The following is a 15,602-nucleotide window of genomic DNA, read 5'->3' on the forward strand; positions in this document are numbered from 1 at the left end:
GTCTCTGTCTCTGCCTCTGTCTCTGTCTCTCTCTCTCTCTCTGTCTCTGCCTCTCTCTCTCTGTCTCTGCCTCTGCCTCTGTCTTTTTTTTGTTTTACTCAAATCATCCAAACAAAATGGCTTCCACAAATTAAAGTCAGAACAGCAGCTTTCTTTCATGATATTGCAGTCATTAAGGCTTTAGACTGACCTATTCATACTTCCTGTCATCTCTATTTATTTGCTCTATCTTTATTCATTTTTCTTTAAATTCACTGAAATTGCATTCATTACTAGTTAAGATTTGATAAAGTGAGAAGGTGAAATCTGACTTAACTGAATTAAGGTATGAACAAGATACTACAGTCAAACTGCCTGCAGTCCTACCAGCTTTATGTTGCTTTACTGATTAGTTAGAAAATAAAACTGACCAGAGATAAACATTTAGATTCTTACAGACAGCAGCTTCTAATAATGCAGAATCTATTTTCTCTAAAATGGCACCTATGAATGTTTTCTGCCAGCGTCTGTAAATAAGCCTTGTACATAAACTAAAGAGCCTCATAAATATTATATATAAAATGGTTCATTGAGTTCATATTATACTGTAGTGTATGAGCTGGCCACCAGGGGGACCAAGAAGAAATACAGGAATCGGAGCCTGTGCTTCTCAACCATAATTATGTAAGGTTTAAAAATATGTTTCCTATATGTGCACAATTTATTATCATTGTTTTAATCTTTCTGATAATGATATTTTTCTTGTGAAATAAAGGTAAGTATGATTTATGAATAAATGATGAATGATGACTTCTACTTGCAGCCTCTTTGTTTCATCCAATGATTAATCAATCAAGCAGCCTGAAAAGGGAAAATAAAAATGGTAATTTGGTGTAAAAGTTCACCATCCTGCACCAGAGGGAGGTGAGCAGCCATCGCTTCGTTGTTAGGGATCCTGAGCTGAAAAAAGTTGAGAACAACTGATCTAAACTACTCTACAGTACAGTGCTATTACCAGTAGTGGAAAAAGTCCTCAAATCCTTTACTTAAGTGAAAGTAACAATACCACAATGGGAAAATACTTCATTGAAAGTAAAAGTCCTGCATTCAAGGTTTACTGAAATAAACGTGTAGAAGTATTAGTGGTAAAATGAACTGAAGTATAAAAAGTAAAAGTGTTAAATTATTGAAGCATGAACCTGTCAGAAGTATTTTAATGTTGTCGGTCTAACTGCTTCATATACTGTTGGGGAGTTTAAACTCTAACAATGCAACATATTTTATGAGCTCATCGTATGTTTTGCGTGTAAAACCTTATTCTGCAAAGTAACTAGTAACTCCAGCCAGCAGATAAATGCAGTGGAGGAAAAGTAGAAAGTCTCACAGAACGGAAATACTCAGAACTGCACTGCAGCACAGTACTTGAGTAAATGTACTTGAGTAAATGTACTTAGTTACTTTCCACCTCTGGCTGTTACTACTGCTGCAGCACAGTGGAAGGACTTGGCCCGCTGTGAATATATTATATGTATATGTATTCTTCTGAGGATGATGAGCTGAGAAATGAGCTTTAGAGTGAAACAAACTCCATTTCAACTCATTTTCTTTAGCTACATGATGATGAAAGATGTTTCAGAAAATGCTTTAACTCGATCTGTAAAACCAAAAATGTCAGTGTGCTTACTCTATACACTACCAGTAAAAAGTTGACTTTCCATCAAGGCAAAGAATCTAAAATATAAGATAGTTTTTATTTGTTTTTGGTTGCTGCATGATTCCATTTGTGTTATTTCATAGTTTTGATGTCTTTACTGTTATTCTAACATGTGGATAATAGTAAAAATAAAGAAAAATATAGTGTGTCCAAACTTTTGACTGGTGTATATTTAGGTTTATGTTATAGATGTCTGGATGTAATGTCTTGTCTTGCCTAGTGATGATGATGATGATGATGATATGGAATGATGCATCATATGGAGCTGGTTTTCAGAGGAAGTGGAGGTTTAACTTTGTTGCTAGGACACTTTTACATGAAAAATGATTTTAAAAAAAAAAGAAAAAACAAATGTGTCAACCTTCGTACAGTATGTTTGTTTCATTAGGTTCAGCAGTCAGGCACTGCAGACTGTTGGCGGGACAGTCCCCGGCACAGAGGGGCGGATCAGAGACAAACTCATTCATCATCAGTGAGTTTTCTGGACTCAGCGTCTCTTCCATAAGCTCCTGTCTCATCACATTCAGCTGCACATTAAACACACACACACGCAGTACAACAAAACACAGTCGACCCGTCCCACCACACACACACCTGATGACACAACACAGCATGCCGTTTGGTTTGGTAACATTTCATAAAACTCGTATTTATTTCCTTAAAAAGCCTCTGAGTTTGACTAACGCCACCCAAGAACAAGAAGTTTCATGTTTTAAATCCCTGCTAAAAACTCACTTTTATAGACAGGCGTTCATGTATAGTTGTATCTCCATTTTATTTTTCAGTTTGTATTTGTTTTATTCCTCGTTTGTATTTATTTATTACTGTCTCTGTAGGGGACGTTCATGTGGTTCAGCACACATGTAAACTGCTCTCTGTTTTTAGTTCTATGTCTGTTTGTTTTCTAGTTGTTTCTGTGTATCTCTTGTATTACTAGCTATTATTTCTTTTTTTTTTTTTTTTTCCCTGGAAACGATTTGTATTAACTATTTAAATCAACTCATTACGATTTTTTTTTTTCTTGCTATTTTCCATACTTTTTATCCAACTCTATTATATTTATTGGCGGTACTTTTACTACTATTACTACTTTTTTTTTTTTTTTTTTTTTTAACTTTTATTACTATTACTACTACTACTTTTATACTTCATTTATTAGTAGTATTATTACTATTAGAAATTTACAGTTTTGTATATTTCATTTTACATGCAAATTTTTGATGTATACTTGTTAATTTATCTGTACATGATTGAAATAAATCAACTGAACTGAACTTTTACATCACGTTCTCTTTGTGTTTTATTGTAGCTATGTAAAGTACTTTGTAAACATGTCTGACATAGACTGGCTGTATCCAGAAGTGTGACCAAGTCAACTTTGCTCGAGTCCCAAGTCAGTCTCAAGTCTTGAGGCACAAGTCTCAAGTCAAGTCTCAAGTCTAAATGTAGAACACCAAGTCAAGTCCATGTCATTAATGTCAAGTCTCAAGTCTAAATGTAGAACAGCAAGTCAAGTCAGAACAAATCAAGAGTCCAGTATCAATTTAATATCTTAAAGAAAACTAAATATCTAGGACTTTTCAATGCAATATGGTTTGATTTCTATAATCAGTTTCAACTTCAATAAATTCAATCATTCCATACAAATTCAGAAAACAGAATTTAAATTCAGTCGTCTGCTGGAACAAATCTCATCACTTTCAATCTAAGTCATTTACACAAACACAAGATCTCAAGTCAAGACTTTAGAAACCTTTTCAAGTCATCAGAGTACAAGTCAGAGTCAAGTCCCAAGTCACCAGAACCCAAGTCAAGTCAAGTCAAGTCTCAAGTCTCAAGTCTTCTCTTCATGCATCAAGTCAAGTCTCAAGCAATTAAAACTGTGACTGGAGTCTCTGGGGGAAACTCCCAGCCTCCACACCTCCAGCTGCAGTTCCTGTGTTTGACCTGCAGGGGGCGCCAGCCAGCTGACAGCCTGTCTGACCTCCTCCCCTCCCCTCCCTTCTCCTCCTCCTCCTCCTCCTCCTCCCCTCCCCTCCTCCTCTCCGTCACATCAGAGCTGACGCAGCAGAGAGCAGACTCTCTCCTCTGCTTCAACACTTCACTCCGGTCACAGTCGTCACATCAGAACGACGTCAGGAAATGCCACAACACTTCGTAACGCATTAAGACGCTGAAGCCAGGTTGTTAAAAGTCATCTATTTATCCCAGGAGACCCGGGTCAGTTGTGTCATGACACATCAAACGTGTTATGAGCTCTGTGTATGCCTTATAAGTAATTCATCGACATAAATATTCATGAACTCAACATATTATTTTAAGTCGGGCCTGTGTCAATCCAGATTTATAATGCTATACGATGCATTATGAGATATTCTGATGTGATTATGATCTGCTTATGATGGCTTATAATGCTTAATACCAAGAGTAGAAGTAACAAACTGCAATTCCTCTCATTACCATATCTGAACAGATTCTATTTGTACCGTTTGAGTAGCTTTTGAAGTGTGGATTTTACTTCAAGCTGCAATAATAAGATTTTTCTTCCTCATCCAGATAGCAGATCTCAGACTAAACAGGATTTTACTGGAAATCAAATGTTCCTGCCCCGTATTACACATACACACCCACAACACACACCCACCAGTACCTGTTACTCATCGACTTGTTCCGCATTTTGTGAATAGATTTATTTTGTTTCTTGGGATTTTGATTCTAAAAGGACTGGGAAACTCTTACACCTTTACACATTCACTCACACACACAATACAAAACTAGAAATAACCGCCTCGCAGTTGTATGCCTCCGCCAATAAACTTTGTTTTATCAGTGCAAGGACAGTCTTTATTTATTGAACATATATAATTAATGTGATTATTAGGTCAACTTAAAGGATTTTGGTGTCTGCAAAAGTGAGTGACAGCACTTCCACCGTTTTTGCAGAATGACCCAAGATCGTTTTCTCAGCTACAGTGGTAAGCAAAACATTATGATGTCACAGTGAAGTTGACCTTTGAACTTTTGGATATAAAATGTCATCACTTCATCATTTTATCCTATTAGACATTTGTGTGAAATTTTGTCATAATTAGCATAGAATTCTTGAGTTATGGCCAAAAACGTCTTTTGTGAGGTCACAGTGACCTTGACCTTTGACCTTTGACCACCAAAATCTAATCAGTTCATCCTTGAGTCCAAGTGGACGTTTGTGCCGGATGTAATGAAATTTCCTCCAGGCGTTCCTGAGATATCGCGGCACAGAGGCATAAAAATCACAATATATTTATCTAAAACTGAAATACAGTTGTTTGAGTTTTTGTTGTTGTGAGTTGTGGGTTTTGACGTTGTGTCTTAGGCTGTGTTGTAGGGTGTATGACCTGAATATAGTTTTTACTTCAACGCATACTGTATCTCCTTTGTGAGGTTGACTAGAAATCTCAACATGGACTTGACTGATCTGAAGCACCAGGAGAGACTTGGCTGGCACCCGACCCTTCAGTCACACAGTGATGGGACTGTGGAGACAGATCAGATGGCTGAGACAGTCAAACAGAGACAGAGGTAAACGAATGAACGTCTCACCTTGAGCAGAGCCAGAGCCACGTTGAAGATGATGTTCAGACCCTGCAGGACAGAGGAGGAGGAGGAGGAGAGCTGGGTTAGAGAAACAGAAACCTGCACAGACAACAGCTTCATGTTCATGATGATGATGATGATGATGATAATACTTGATGATGATAATACTTTATTGTCAGAAAAATTAAGACAGGACACAAAGATACATACATTCAACATATCATTACAATCACAAAAGACAATATTCAAGGCCCTTCAATGTACATTTGATCTGGGATTAAGCTCCATATTTAATTTTAGGATTGACTGGTGTACAAAAGAGTGCTTCAGTCTAACCCTGCTAAATCGTGGAACCCTATATCTCTGATTTGATGGTAACAATTTGTCCTCACTGTTCAGGACGTGGTCGGGGTCAGAGACGATGTTGTTGGCCAGCCTTAACATGTTATTATGGTCGGCTGATTCATAGAGTTTCTCAAGTGATTGGCCTACAATCTTTGAGCAGATTTTTATTTGGTGGAGCAGTTTTGACTTTAAAGTAGTGGACAAACACGTGTACCATGTATTATTACAATACTGTAGAACACTCATAATCACAGAAGTAAAAAAAACAAAAGAAGAGTTTGTCTACTCGCCCCAAAAGAGCTAAGGCGGTGGAGAAACCAAATTCTTTGTTTTGTCCTTTTGCAGACAGTTTCAATGCGGTCTTTCCAAGATGGTCCAGATGGTCCATCATTACACCCAAGTATTTATATGAAAATACCTGATTGATTTTTTGTTCAGATGATCTGCAGGTTCAGAAAGAATCAATTTACATATTTCTAAGATCTTTCCAGACTTTTTAAAGGCCAGCAGACTCCCTGACCTGGAAACTCCTGCCTAATACTATTTGTTTACTGTGATCATACCAAGGCATCACTATTAATTTGACAACGATATACTGATGTTTCAAAATGTGTCACGTAGCACCTTCCATTTCATTTTTATTGTTTATCTTATTGGATTTTATTAGTTGCTACTTTATTGCCTGTAAACACTTTGTTAATGCTCTTTTGAAAGACGCTGCACAGATAAAGTTGATTATTATTGTTATTGCTATTATTATTATTAATAATAATAATAATAATTTTAAATGACAGGGGTTTTCAGCTGCAGCATGAAGGCGACATCACTGAGTTACATCATCAATGTCTTCAAGAATAACAGAGAGGAAACAAATGGCATGAGGAGAGAGAGAGAGAGAGGGAGGGAGGGAGGGAGAGAGAGAGTAAAAGTGAAGGACAAAGAGAAATGGAAGGATAAAGAAAAACAGATTGAACTGAATTCAAATGTTACTGAATGTTTTATTCATTTTATTTTAGATTGATTCTATTATTGATATGCATCAGTAATCATTTACTGATTATTGTACAGCTGTTGAGTAGTTTTTTTGTTGTTATTTATGGCTCATATACTCGACTGCTTCGAACACACAGCTTCTCCTTCCTGCTGTGTCAATACAATATAAGTGAATTTGACAGAGAGAGAGAGAGAGAGAGAGAGAGAGAGAGAGAGAGAGAGAGAGAGATGTGATGCTGATGTCAGCTCTGCATGGGAACACCCGTCTCCTCAGTCGCCCTGACAACCGGTTCACATGGCAACACAGAGCTAAAAATATCTGGACACCTCTAAAAATAACTGGAGAAAGAGGGAAAGAGAGAGAGAGAGAGAGAGGAGAGAGAGAGAGACCTCTGTCTGCACACACCTATCTCTGTACGCCTCTAGATGGCGCTACAATGCTGAGGCAGCATCTGAGTGTGTGCGTGTGTGTGTGTTAGAGAGAGAGAGAGAGAGAGAGAGAGAGAGAGAGAGAGAGAGAACTTTGTTGTGCTACAATTGCTCTATTTTCTGTTAATGTACAGTCCTTGTCATGCTTTGGCAACATGAATGTGAAATTAAATGGAGGAAGGCTGTGTGTGTGTGTGTGTGTGTGTGTGTGTGTGTGTGTGTGTGTGTGTGTATGTGTGTGTGTGTGTATGTGTGTGTGTGTGTGTGTGCGTGTGAGGGAGTGAAATCATGTATTGTGTCATATCACAGTGTATGGCATCATATTGCATTGTATTGTGTCATACTGTTGTGCATTGTATTGTTTCATATTGTTTGTCATATGATAATGTATTGCATCCTATCTTATTCTATTATGTCATATAGTACTGACCTTTTATATTGTGTCATATATTATATTGTATCATACTGAATTGTTGCATCGTACTGCATTGTTACATCATATTATTATCATATTACATCTGTATTATTTCATATTGTATTATGTTGTCTCGTATTTGTTCTATCAAGCACATTTTAATTTGAGCCATAAGTGTAAGGAATACATAAACATTTTCAGTTTTATCATTTTATATAAACTCTTTGATCAACTGTGATCACTGTGCAAAGAGAAGACTGACAGTTTGACTTCTGTCCAGAGTTTATTTAGCCCGCTACCATACATGCTAACACTATAGCACACAGTGTATGGTTTGGTTAGCAGATGCTAACAGCTAGCTGAGCATCATGCTGAGACTGTTAGAGCACATGAGTCAAGATGTGAAAATACAACCAATATTCTCATTGCACAATAGCAAACTGATCAAAAGGTTTAACTGACAATAAGCTAAATCAAACTGAAAGAGAGACAGCATCAGGAGAGAGAGAGAGAGAGAGAGAGAGAGAGGGAGAGCATGAAGAGAAAGAACAGCTGATAGAGGGAGCAAGGAAAGAGAGACGTTGGTATAGAAAGCTACCAAGGAAGTAGAAAGGCAAAGACAAAGTGAGCAAGCAGAAGAAGAAAGGTTGATTGAGGGAAAGAGGATAAAGAAAGAAAGAAAAGATGATGGAGTTGATAGAGAGAACAAACAAGAGAAGAGAGGGAAGCTAAAGGAGAGAATAATCAAAGAAAGAGAGAAGTTGACAGAGAGAGGGAACAAGGACAGAGGGAAAAGTTGCTGAAGGGAGAAAGAAAAGTTGATTGAGGGAAGATGAAAAGAGAGAGAAGTTAATGGAGAGTGAAAAAGAAAAGGAATGAGAAAGAAAAGTCGATAGAGGAAGGGAACAAGGAAAGAAATAAGACGATGGAGAGAACAAACAAGAAAAGAGAAAAGCAGATAAAGAGCAGAAAGAGAGAACAACGAGAGAGAGAGGTGGATGGAGAAAAAAAGAAAAGGGAAAGGTTGATAGAGAAAGCAAACAAGGAAAGACAAATAATGGTAGAGGCGAACAAGGACAAGAAAAGTTAACGAAGAGAGTGACAGAAAAGGGAAGAGAAAAAAAATCAATAGAAAAAGAAGAGGGTAGATGACGGAGAGAGAGAGCAAGCAAGATGATGGAGAAAGGAAGGAAGGAAAGGAGAGAGGAGAGGAAACGAGGATCCGCCTAACGAGCAGAATCTCATCATGCGGCTCATTGGCTGAGAAAGACCTGGGAAACTTTTAATTGTTCTGCCTGGGGCCAATGGGAGGAGAGAGAGAGAGAGAGAGAGAGAGAGAGAGAGGAAAGGAGAAAAGGAGAAGAGGACTTGGACTTTTGATGTCCTCTAATGAAACATTTCACAACAAGACAGAGGAGAAAGTTACTAAAACTGTCTTTCACACACACACACACACACACACACACACACACACACACACACACACACACACACACACACACACACTCCTAACCTCCCTCTCCCCCTCCTTCCTTCCTTCTCTCCAGTCCCTCTTCCCTCCTAACTTCTCTCATTCCTTCTCCTCCCTCTCTACCTCCATAGCACACTCCTCCTTTCCTTGTATCCCTCCTAACCTCCCTCCCTCCTTCCTTCTCATTCTTCCCTCTCTACCTCCATAGCACACTCCTCCTTTCCTTCCATCCCTCCCTCTCCCTCCTAACCTCCATCTCTCCTTCCTTCCTCCACACATTCTTCCCTCCTTCACTCACTCTCTCATCCTCTATCTTCTTTCCTTCCTTCCCTCCCTCTTAACCTCCCTCTCACTCCTAACCTCCCTCCTTCTTGCTCCTCCCTCCCTCTCTACATCCACTGCACCCTGCTTTTCCTTCTATCCCTCCCTCCATCTCTCCTAACTTCCCTCCCTCCCTCCTTCCCTCTCCACCCCCTTCTTTCCTCCTATCCCTCCCTCCTAAACTCTTTCCCTCCTTCACTAAATCTCTCATCCTCTCCTTCCCTCCCTCCCTCCCTCCCACAATCCTAATCTTCCCTCTTCTCCTCCTTCTCTACATCCATAGCACCCTCCTTATTTCCTTCTATCCCTCCCTCCATCTGTCCTAACTTCCCTCCCTCCTTCCTTCTCCTCCATCCCTCTCTACCTCCATAGCACCCTCCTTCTGTCCTCCCATCCCTCCCTCCTAACCTCCTTCTCTCCTTCCTTCCTCCAGACATTCTTCCCTCCTTCACTAACTCTCTCATCCTCTCTCATCTTCTTTCCTTCCTTCCCTCACTCCTAACCTCCCTTTTTGCTCCTCCCTCCCTCTCTACCTCCATAGCACCCTCCTTCTGTCCTCCCATCCCTCCCTCCTAACCTCCTTCCTTCCTCCATACGTTCTTCCCTCCTTCACTAACTCTCTCATCCTCTCTCATCTTCTTTCCTTCCCTCCTCCTCTCCCTCAATCCCTCTCTATCTCACTCCTAACCTCCCTCCTTCTTGCTCCTCCCTCCCTCCCTACCTCCATAGCACCCTCCTTCTTTCCTCCCATCCCTAGCTCCTAACCTCCTTCCTTCTTCCAGACATTCTTCCCTCCTTCACTAACTCTGTCATCCTCTCTCATCTTCTTTCCTTCCTTCCCTCACTCCTACCGCCCTCCTTCTTGCTCCTCCTTCCCTCTCTACCTCCATAGCACCCTCCTTCTTTCCTCCCATCCCTCCCTCCTAACCTCTTTCCCTCCTTCACTAAATCTCTCATCCTCTCTCCTTCCCTCGCTCCCTTCCTCCCAACTTCCCTCCCTCCTTCCTTGCTTCAGCCCCCCCCCCCCCCTCCCTCTGTAGTGTTAAGTGTGGTGGTACCTCGCAGAGCAGCAGGTCGGTGATGTGGAACACCATGCAGAGGGGGAACTTGGCGGTGAAGAGAGTGAGGAACCACTGGGAGGCGTACATGTGAGCCTCCAGGTTCAGATCCTGGAAGTGAGCCCACAGGTCAGGAAGCTGCTCCTGAGGGACGAGGAGGAGGAGGAAGAGGAGGAGGAGGAGGAGGAGGAGGTGGGGGAGGGGGAGGAGGAAGAGGAGGAGGGAGAGGAGGAGGAGGGAGAGGAGGTGGAGGAAGAGGGAGAGGAGGAAGAGGGAGAGGAGGAAGAGGGAGAGGAGGAAGAGGGAGAGGAGGAAGAGGGGGGAGATGAAGAGGAGGAGGAAGAGGAGGAAATGGGGGAGGAGGAAAGGGAGGAGGAGGAGGGAGAGGAAGAGGAGGAGGAGGAGGAGGAGGAGGGGGAGAGGAGGAGGAGGAAGAGGAGGGAGAGGAGGAGGAGGAGGAGGGGGAGAGGAGGAGGAGGAAGAGGAGGGAGAGGAGGAGGAGGAAGAGGGGAAGAGGAAGAGGAGGAGGAGGAGGAGGAAGAGGGAGAGGAGGAGGAAGAAGAGGGGGGGATGGGAAGAGGAAGAAGAGCAGGCGGAGGAGGAAAGGGAGGAAGAGGAGGAAAGGGAGGAGGAGGAGGGAGAGGAGGGGGAGGAGGAGGAGGAGGAGGAGGAGGAAGGGGAGGAAGAGGAGGAAGAGGAAGAGGAAGAGGAGGAGGAGGAGGAGGGGGAGGAGGAAGAGGAGGGAGAGGAGAGGAGGAAGAGGGATGGATCAGTTAGTCTCATTGAGATCCATAACTCTTTTCCAGAAGAGACCCGAGAACAAAACAAAACCATAAAGCTGACCAAGAAAATACGCACAATACATTATGAAACATTATAAAACTTCACAAAACACTAAAAACGTAAATACAGATAAAAACATAGATAACAAAGAAACAAAGATAAAAACATACTACATTAAACAAAGCAATTACACACATCATAGAAAATGTGAGATATCACCGCTTACAAATCACTGAGGGAAACGAGGAAGTCATATTTCAAAATGCTCTGCAGTCTTTTCTGTTTCTAAAGGTGCACAGCACCAGAAATCTGCCTCGCCAGGCTCAGAATTCATGCGTCGTTTATCATCTGATTGTGGGAGTATGAGAAAATTACATATTCATTCATTCTTATTCATTCCCTTTTACGAATCATTCTCTTTCCTAATAGAACTGCTCATCATTGTCTTGGCTGATTTCCCCAAAACTGTGTGATCTGATAAGGACTGGAGGTATCTGCTCTAGAGAAGAGAGACAGACGAAGGTAAAGACGCCTCTTCCTTGTCCTTAACTGTGAAATCCAGTATGATGAACTGTCTCTGCCATCCAGGATCCAGATTTTAACGTTCAACATGTTTCTCCTTACAGCTGTAAGACATTCTGGTCATCTGGTCAGTGGTTTGTGCCTTTTATTAAAGTGAATATTGTGATATCTTCTATAGGACACTATAAATATATAGAGATTCCATATTTTCTCCTGACCTTAATGTCTCGACTGGATTTGAAGATTTCGGTCGGTATTCAGTCTGATGTGTGCTGATAGTGGCTGGTGGGCCTGACTGTCAACTAGGCCACATCACAGTATGGCTGAAGATTATTCTTCACAGCAAATATCATAAGATGCCGAATGACAGCGGGTCTACAACTACATGAAATGTGTCAGCATGGAAGTTGGGACTCGACACCAGACTTTTTCAAAGAACTGGAAATGATCCAATTCATTTGGAATACTGAGAGACTAGAGACCAGAAAAATCTGATTTTGCTCACAATGCTATGTGTAGTTTTATTTCACTCATCCAGGTAGTAAGATGTCCAAAAAATAACTAGAAATAACCGCCTCACGGTTGTATGCCTCCGCCAATAAACTTTGTTTTATCATTGCAAGGACAGTTTTTATTTATTGAACATATATAATTAATGTGATTATTAGGTCAACTTAAAGGATTTTGGTGTCTGCTAAAGTAAGTGACAGCACTTCCACCGTTTTTGCAGAATGACCCAAGATGGTTTTCTCAGCTACAGTGGTAAGCAAAACATTATGATGTCACAGTGAAGTTGACCTTTGAACTTTTGGATATAAAATGTCATCACTTCATCATTTTATCCTATTAGACATTTGTGTGAAATTTTGTCATAATTAGCGTATGAATTCTTCGAGTTATGGCCAAAAACGTCTTTTGTGAGGTCACAGTGACCTTGACCTTTGACCACCAAAATCTACTCAGTTCTTCCTTGAGTCCAAGTGGACGTTTGTGCCAAATTTGAAGAAATTCCCTCCAGGCGTGAGATATCGCGTTCACGTTATCGGTGCGGAGGCATAAAAACAAAATCCACTGGACTTATATTTGAATCGTTGAAGATGTTTCAGGACTGATGAAGCCATACAACATACAGAGAACTGCTGCTGGGTTCTTATTCTGCCAGCTAGTTTCCACTCTAGCTGTCCAATCAGGGAGTGTTTAGACCTGGGACAACAAGTGAGTGCAATTAATTATTCTGGATTCAGTATTCTGGGTCCAGAGAAACCAGGACTGAGAGCTGCAGAGGATCTGCATCAGTCTGTACTCAAACAGCCACAGAGCGCAAACAAGCAGTGAAGAGATGGAGAGGCAGACAGATTTAAAGTCAGTCAGTCAGTCATCTGTGTTTGATCTGTGTGAACTCACTGAGGAGGAGGCTCTGCTTTCAAGAGTTACAGATGGGAAGAAAACAGAAAAACAGAAAACAAAGTAGAGACAGTCAAATATAGACAGTAAAAACCATCAATCAATATATTCCCAATGAAACTTAATCCTGTTCATTATAGATTATTCACCTCCTCCTCTCCCTTCACCTCCTCCTCTCCTCTACCTTCTCCTCCTCCTCTCCCCTTCCTTCACCTCTTCCTCTCCTCTACCTTCTCCTCCTCCTCTCATCTACCTTCACCTCCTCCTCTCCTCCACCTTCTCCTCCTCCTCTCATCTACCTTCACCTCCTCCTCTCCTCTTACTTCACCTCCTCCTCTCCTCTACCTTCACCTCCTCCTCTCCTCTACTAGGGTTAGGGTTAGGGTTAGGTTAGGGTTTCACCTCCTCCTCTCCTGTTCCTTCACCTCCTCCTCTCCTCTACCTTCACCTCCTCCTCTCCTCTTCCTTCACCACCTCCTTCCCCCTTCACCTGCTCTCTCCTCTACTTTCACCACCTCCTCTCCTCTACCTTCACCTCCTCCTCTCCTCTACCTTCACCTACTCCTCTCCCCTTCCTTCACCTACTCCTCTCCTCTTCCTCCACCTCCTCCTCTCCTCTTCTTTCACCTCCTCCTCTCGTCTACCTTCACCTCTTCCTCTCCTCTACCTTCACCTCCTCTTCTCCTCTACCTTCCTCTCCTCTACCTTGACCTCCTCCTCTCCTCTACCTTACCTCCTCCTCTCCTCTACCTTCCTCTCCTCCTCTCCTCACCTCCTCCTCTCCCATATCTTACTCCTCTACTCTCAGCCCGTCACGCTCATGTGATTCTATTTTTTCTACTTTTCTATGTGTTTCTTCTGTCTTTCCGCATCACTTCTCTATCCTCCATGATCCTTCTCAGGTCACAGAAATACTTGTTTCATCTACTGTCTGGGTGCTGTGACCTCTGACCTCTGGCCTCATTACTATTGGTTGCTTGTAATGTTGGTGATAAACGCATTAGATAAATGAATCAAAGCTAGATGTTAGTGTGTGAGTCCTGTATTGTGTTTTTTGTCTGTTTAACTTGCTTCTTGTTCTTCTATCTTTTCTTTGAAGCACTTTGTTATTATAGGCGATATATAAATAAAGTTGGCTTTACAAATGCGTCGGCACCAGTTAAGCAAGTCACACTCTTGATTCTGATTCTATAAAATGTAATCAACCACATGGGAAGAGGTGACAGCTGTAGATTTCACAGAGCGTATGTGTATGTGTGTGTGTGTGTGTGTGTGTGTGTGTGTTTTAACATCTGGACAAACGCATGTAAAGGATTCTATCAGCCCAGATAGCGATCCAGCGAACACTTCCAGCGCTGCGTGACACCTGACTGGATCAGATAGCAAGCCTATCCCACCTGTATGCTAACAGTTAGCGGTCGATGCTAATGGCCTTACCTTGAGGGCGCGGTCGATGCTAACCAGATTGATCCTGGTTCTGAAAGACAGCCGCTAACAGGGCTAAAGTGGATTTGGAGGCCAAATTAAGCTGCACTTACAAAGTGGATTTAGGCTCTAACAGCTGAGCTGGAGGGACTTTGACACCAGCAGTCATCAGCTTCACTGTGTTCAGTCTACAGTCTGCAGGTCACACACACACACACACACACACACACACACACACACCTGCAACAACCTTATCTCACACAAGTGCATGAAATGAACTCGACTTGTTAACACCAAATTACGTGTTGCTGGCACATTAAAGTGTTAAAATTGCGTTTTCCCAGCAGGACATGGTTCCATGAAGGAGACATGACTATAAACAGGAAGTAGTTGTCACACTGAAGTAGCTCAGTGTGGAGCCAAGATAGCTGGATATGTGGAGCAAATTTCATGTCTTTCAAAATTATGATATGGACGATAGAACATTTTTAATTTTGACCTGTAACTGTTGCGCCCCCTTTGGATCAATCGTTGTTTGTGGAACTAATAAAACTAATAAAAAACTAATAAAACTAAAGAAACTGGTGTCCGAGAAAACATGTCATGGATGAACAACCAAATGGATAAACAAAAAACAAATGAATGGATCCGTAGTTCCCGTCTGAGTTCATCGTATCTGTCTATCCATCTGTCTGTCTGTCTGTTCATACAGTCATAGTCTTCTTCTCATGTTATTATTATGTTACATTACATGCCACCACATCATGATACACTGCATTACTAACCTGCAGCAGCTTCTCCAGCTGGTAGAACTTGCAGTGAAGATCCTCAAAGTTGTTCTTGTAGAGCGCTCTGAGGCCGTACTCATACATGATCTTCACCAACACGCAGAAGGCCTGCCCTCCGGCATCTGAAACAACATGGACCAGCGTCAACATCTGAAACAACATGGACCAGAGTCAACATCTGAAACAACATGGACCAGAGTCAACATCTGAAACAACATGGACCAGAGTCAACAACATCTGAAACAACATGGACCAGAGTCAACATCTGAAACAACACGGACCAGCGTCAACATCTGAAACAACATGGACCAGAGTCAACAACATCTGAAACAACATGGACCAGAGTCAACATCTGAAACAACATGGACCAGCGTCAACA

General features: G+C 41.7%; 1 protein-coding gene across 1 annotated transcript; it reads right to left on the minus strand.

Moving 5' to 3' along the window:
- Nucleotides 1–5,275: 5,275 nt before the first annotated feature.
- Nucleotides 5,276–15,373, minus strand: LOC139639728 (rab GTPase-activating protein 1-like; the record flags this gene model as incomplete). Its single annotated transcript, XM_071513876.1, has 3 exons — nt 5,276–5,317; nt 10,302–10,445; nt 15,221–15,373. Coding segments are annotated over 3 exons (339 nt in total), but the record flags the coding sequence as incomplete, so codon positions are not given.
- Nucleotides 15,374–15,602: the final 229 nt, after the last annotated feature.

Source organism: Centroberyx affinis, unplaced genomic scaffold, assembly GCF_046629955.1.
Source record: "Centroberyx affinis isolate AG114_WGS23_722 - 3 ecotype Tasmania unplaced genomic scaffold, CSIRO-AGI_Caff_v1 ptg007597l_1, whole genome shotgun sequence".
Taxonomy (NCBI): Eukaryota; Metazoa; Chordata; class Actinopteri; order Beryciformes; family Berycidae; genus Centroberyx; species Centroberyx affinis.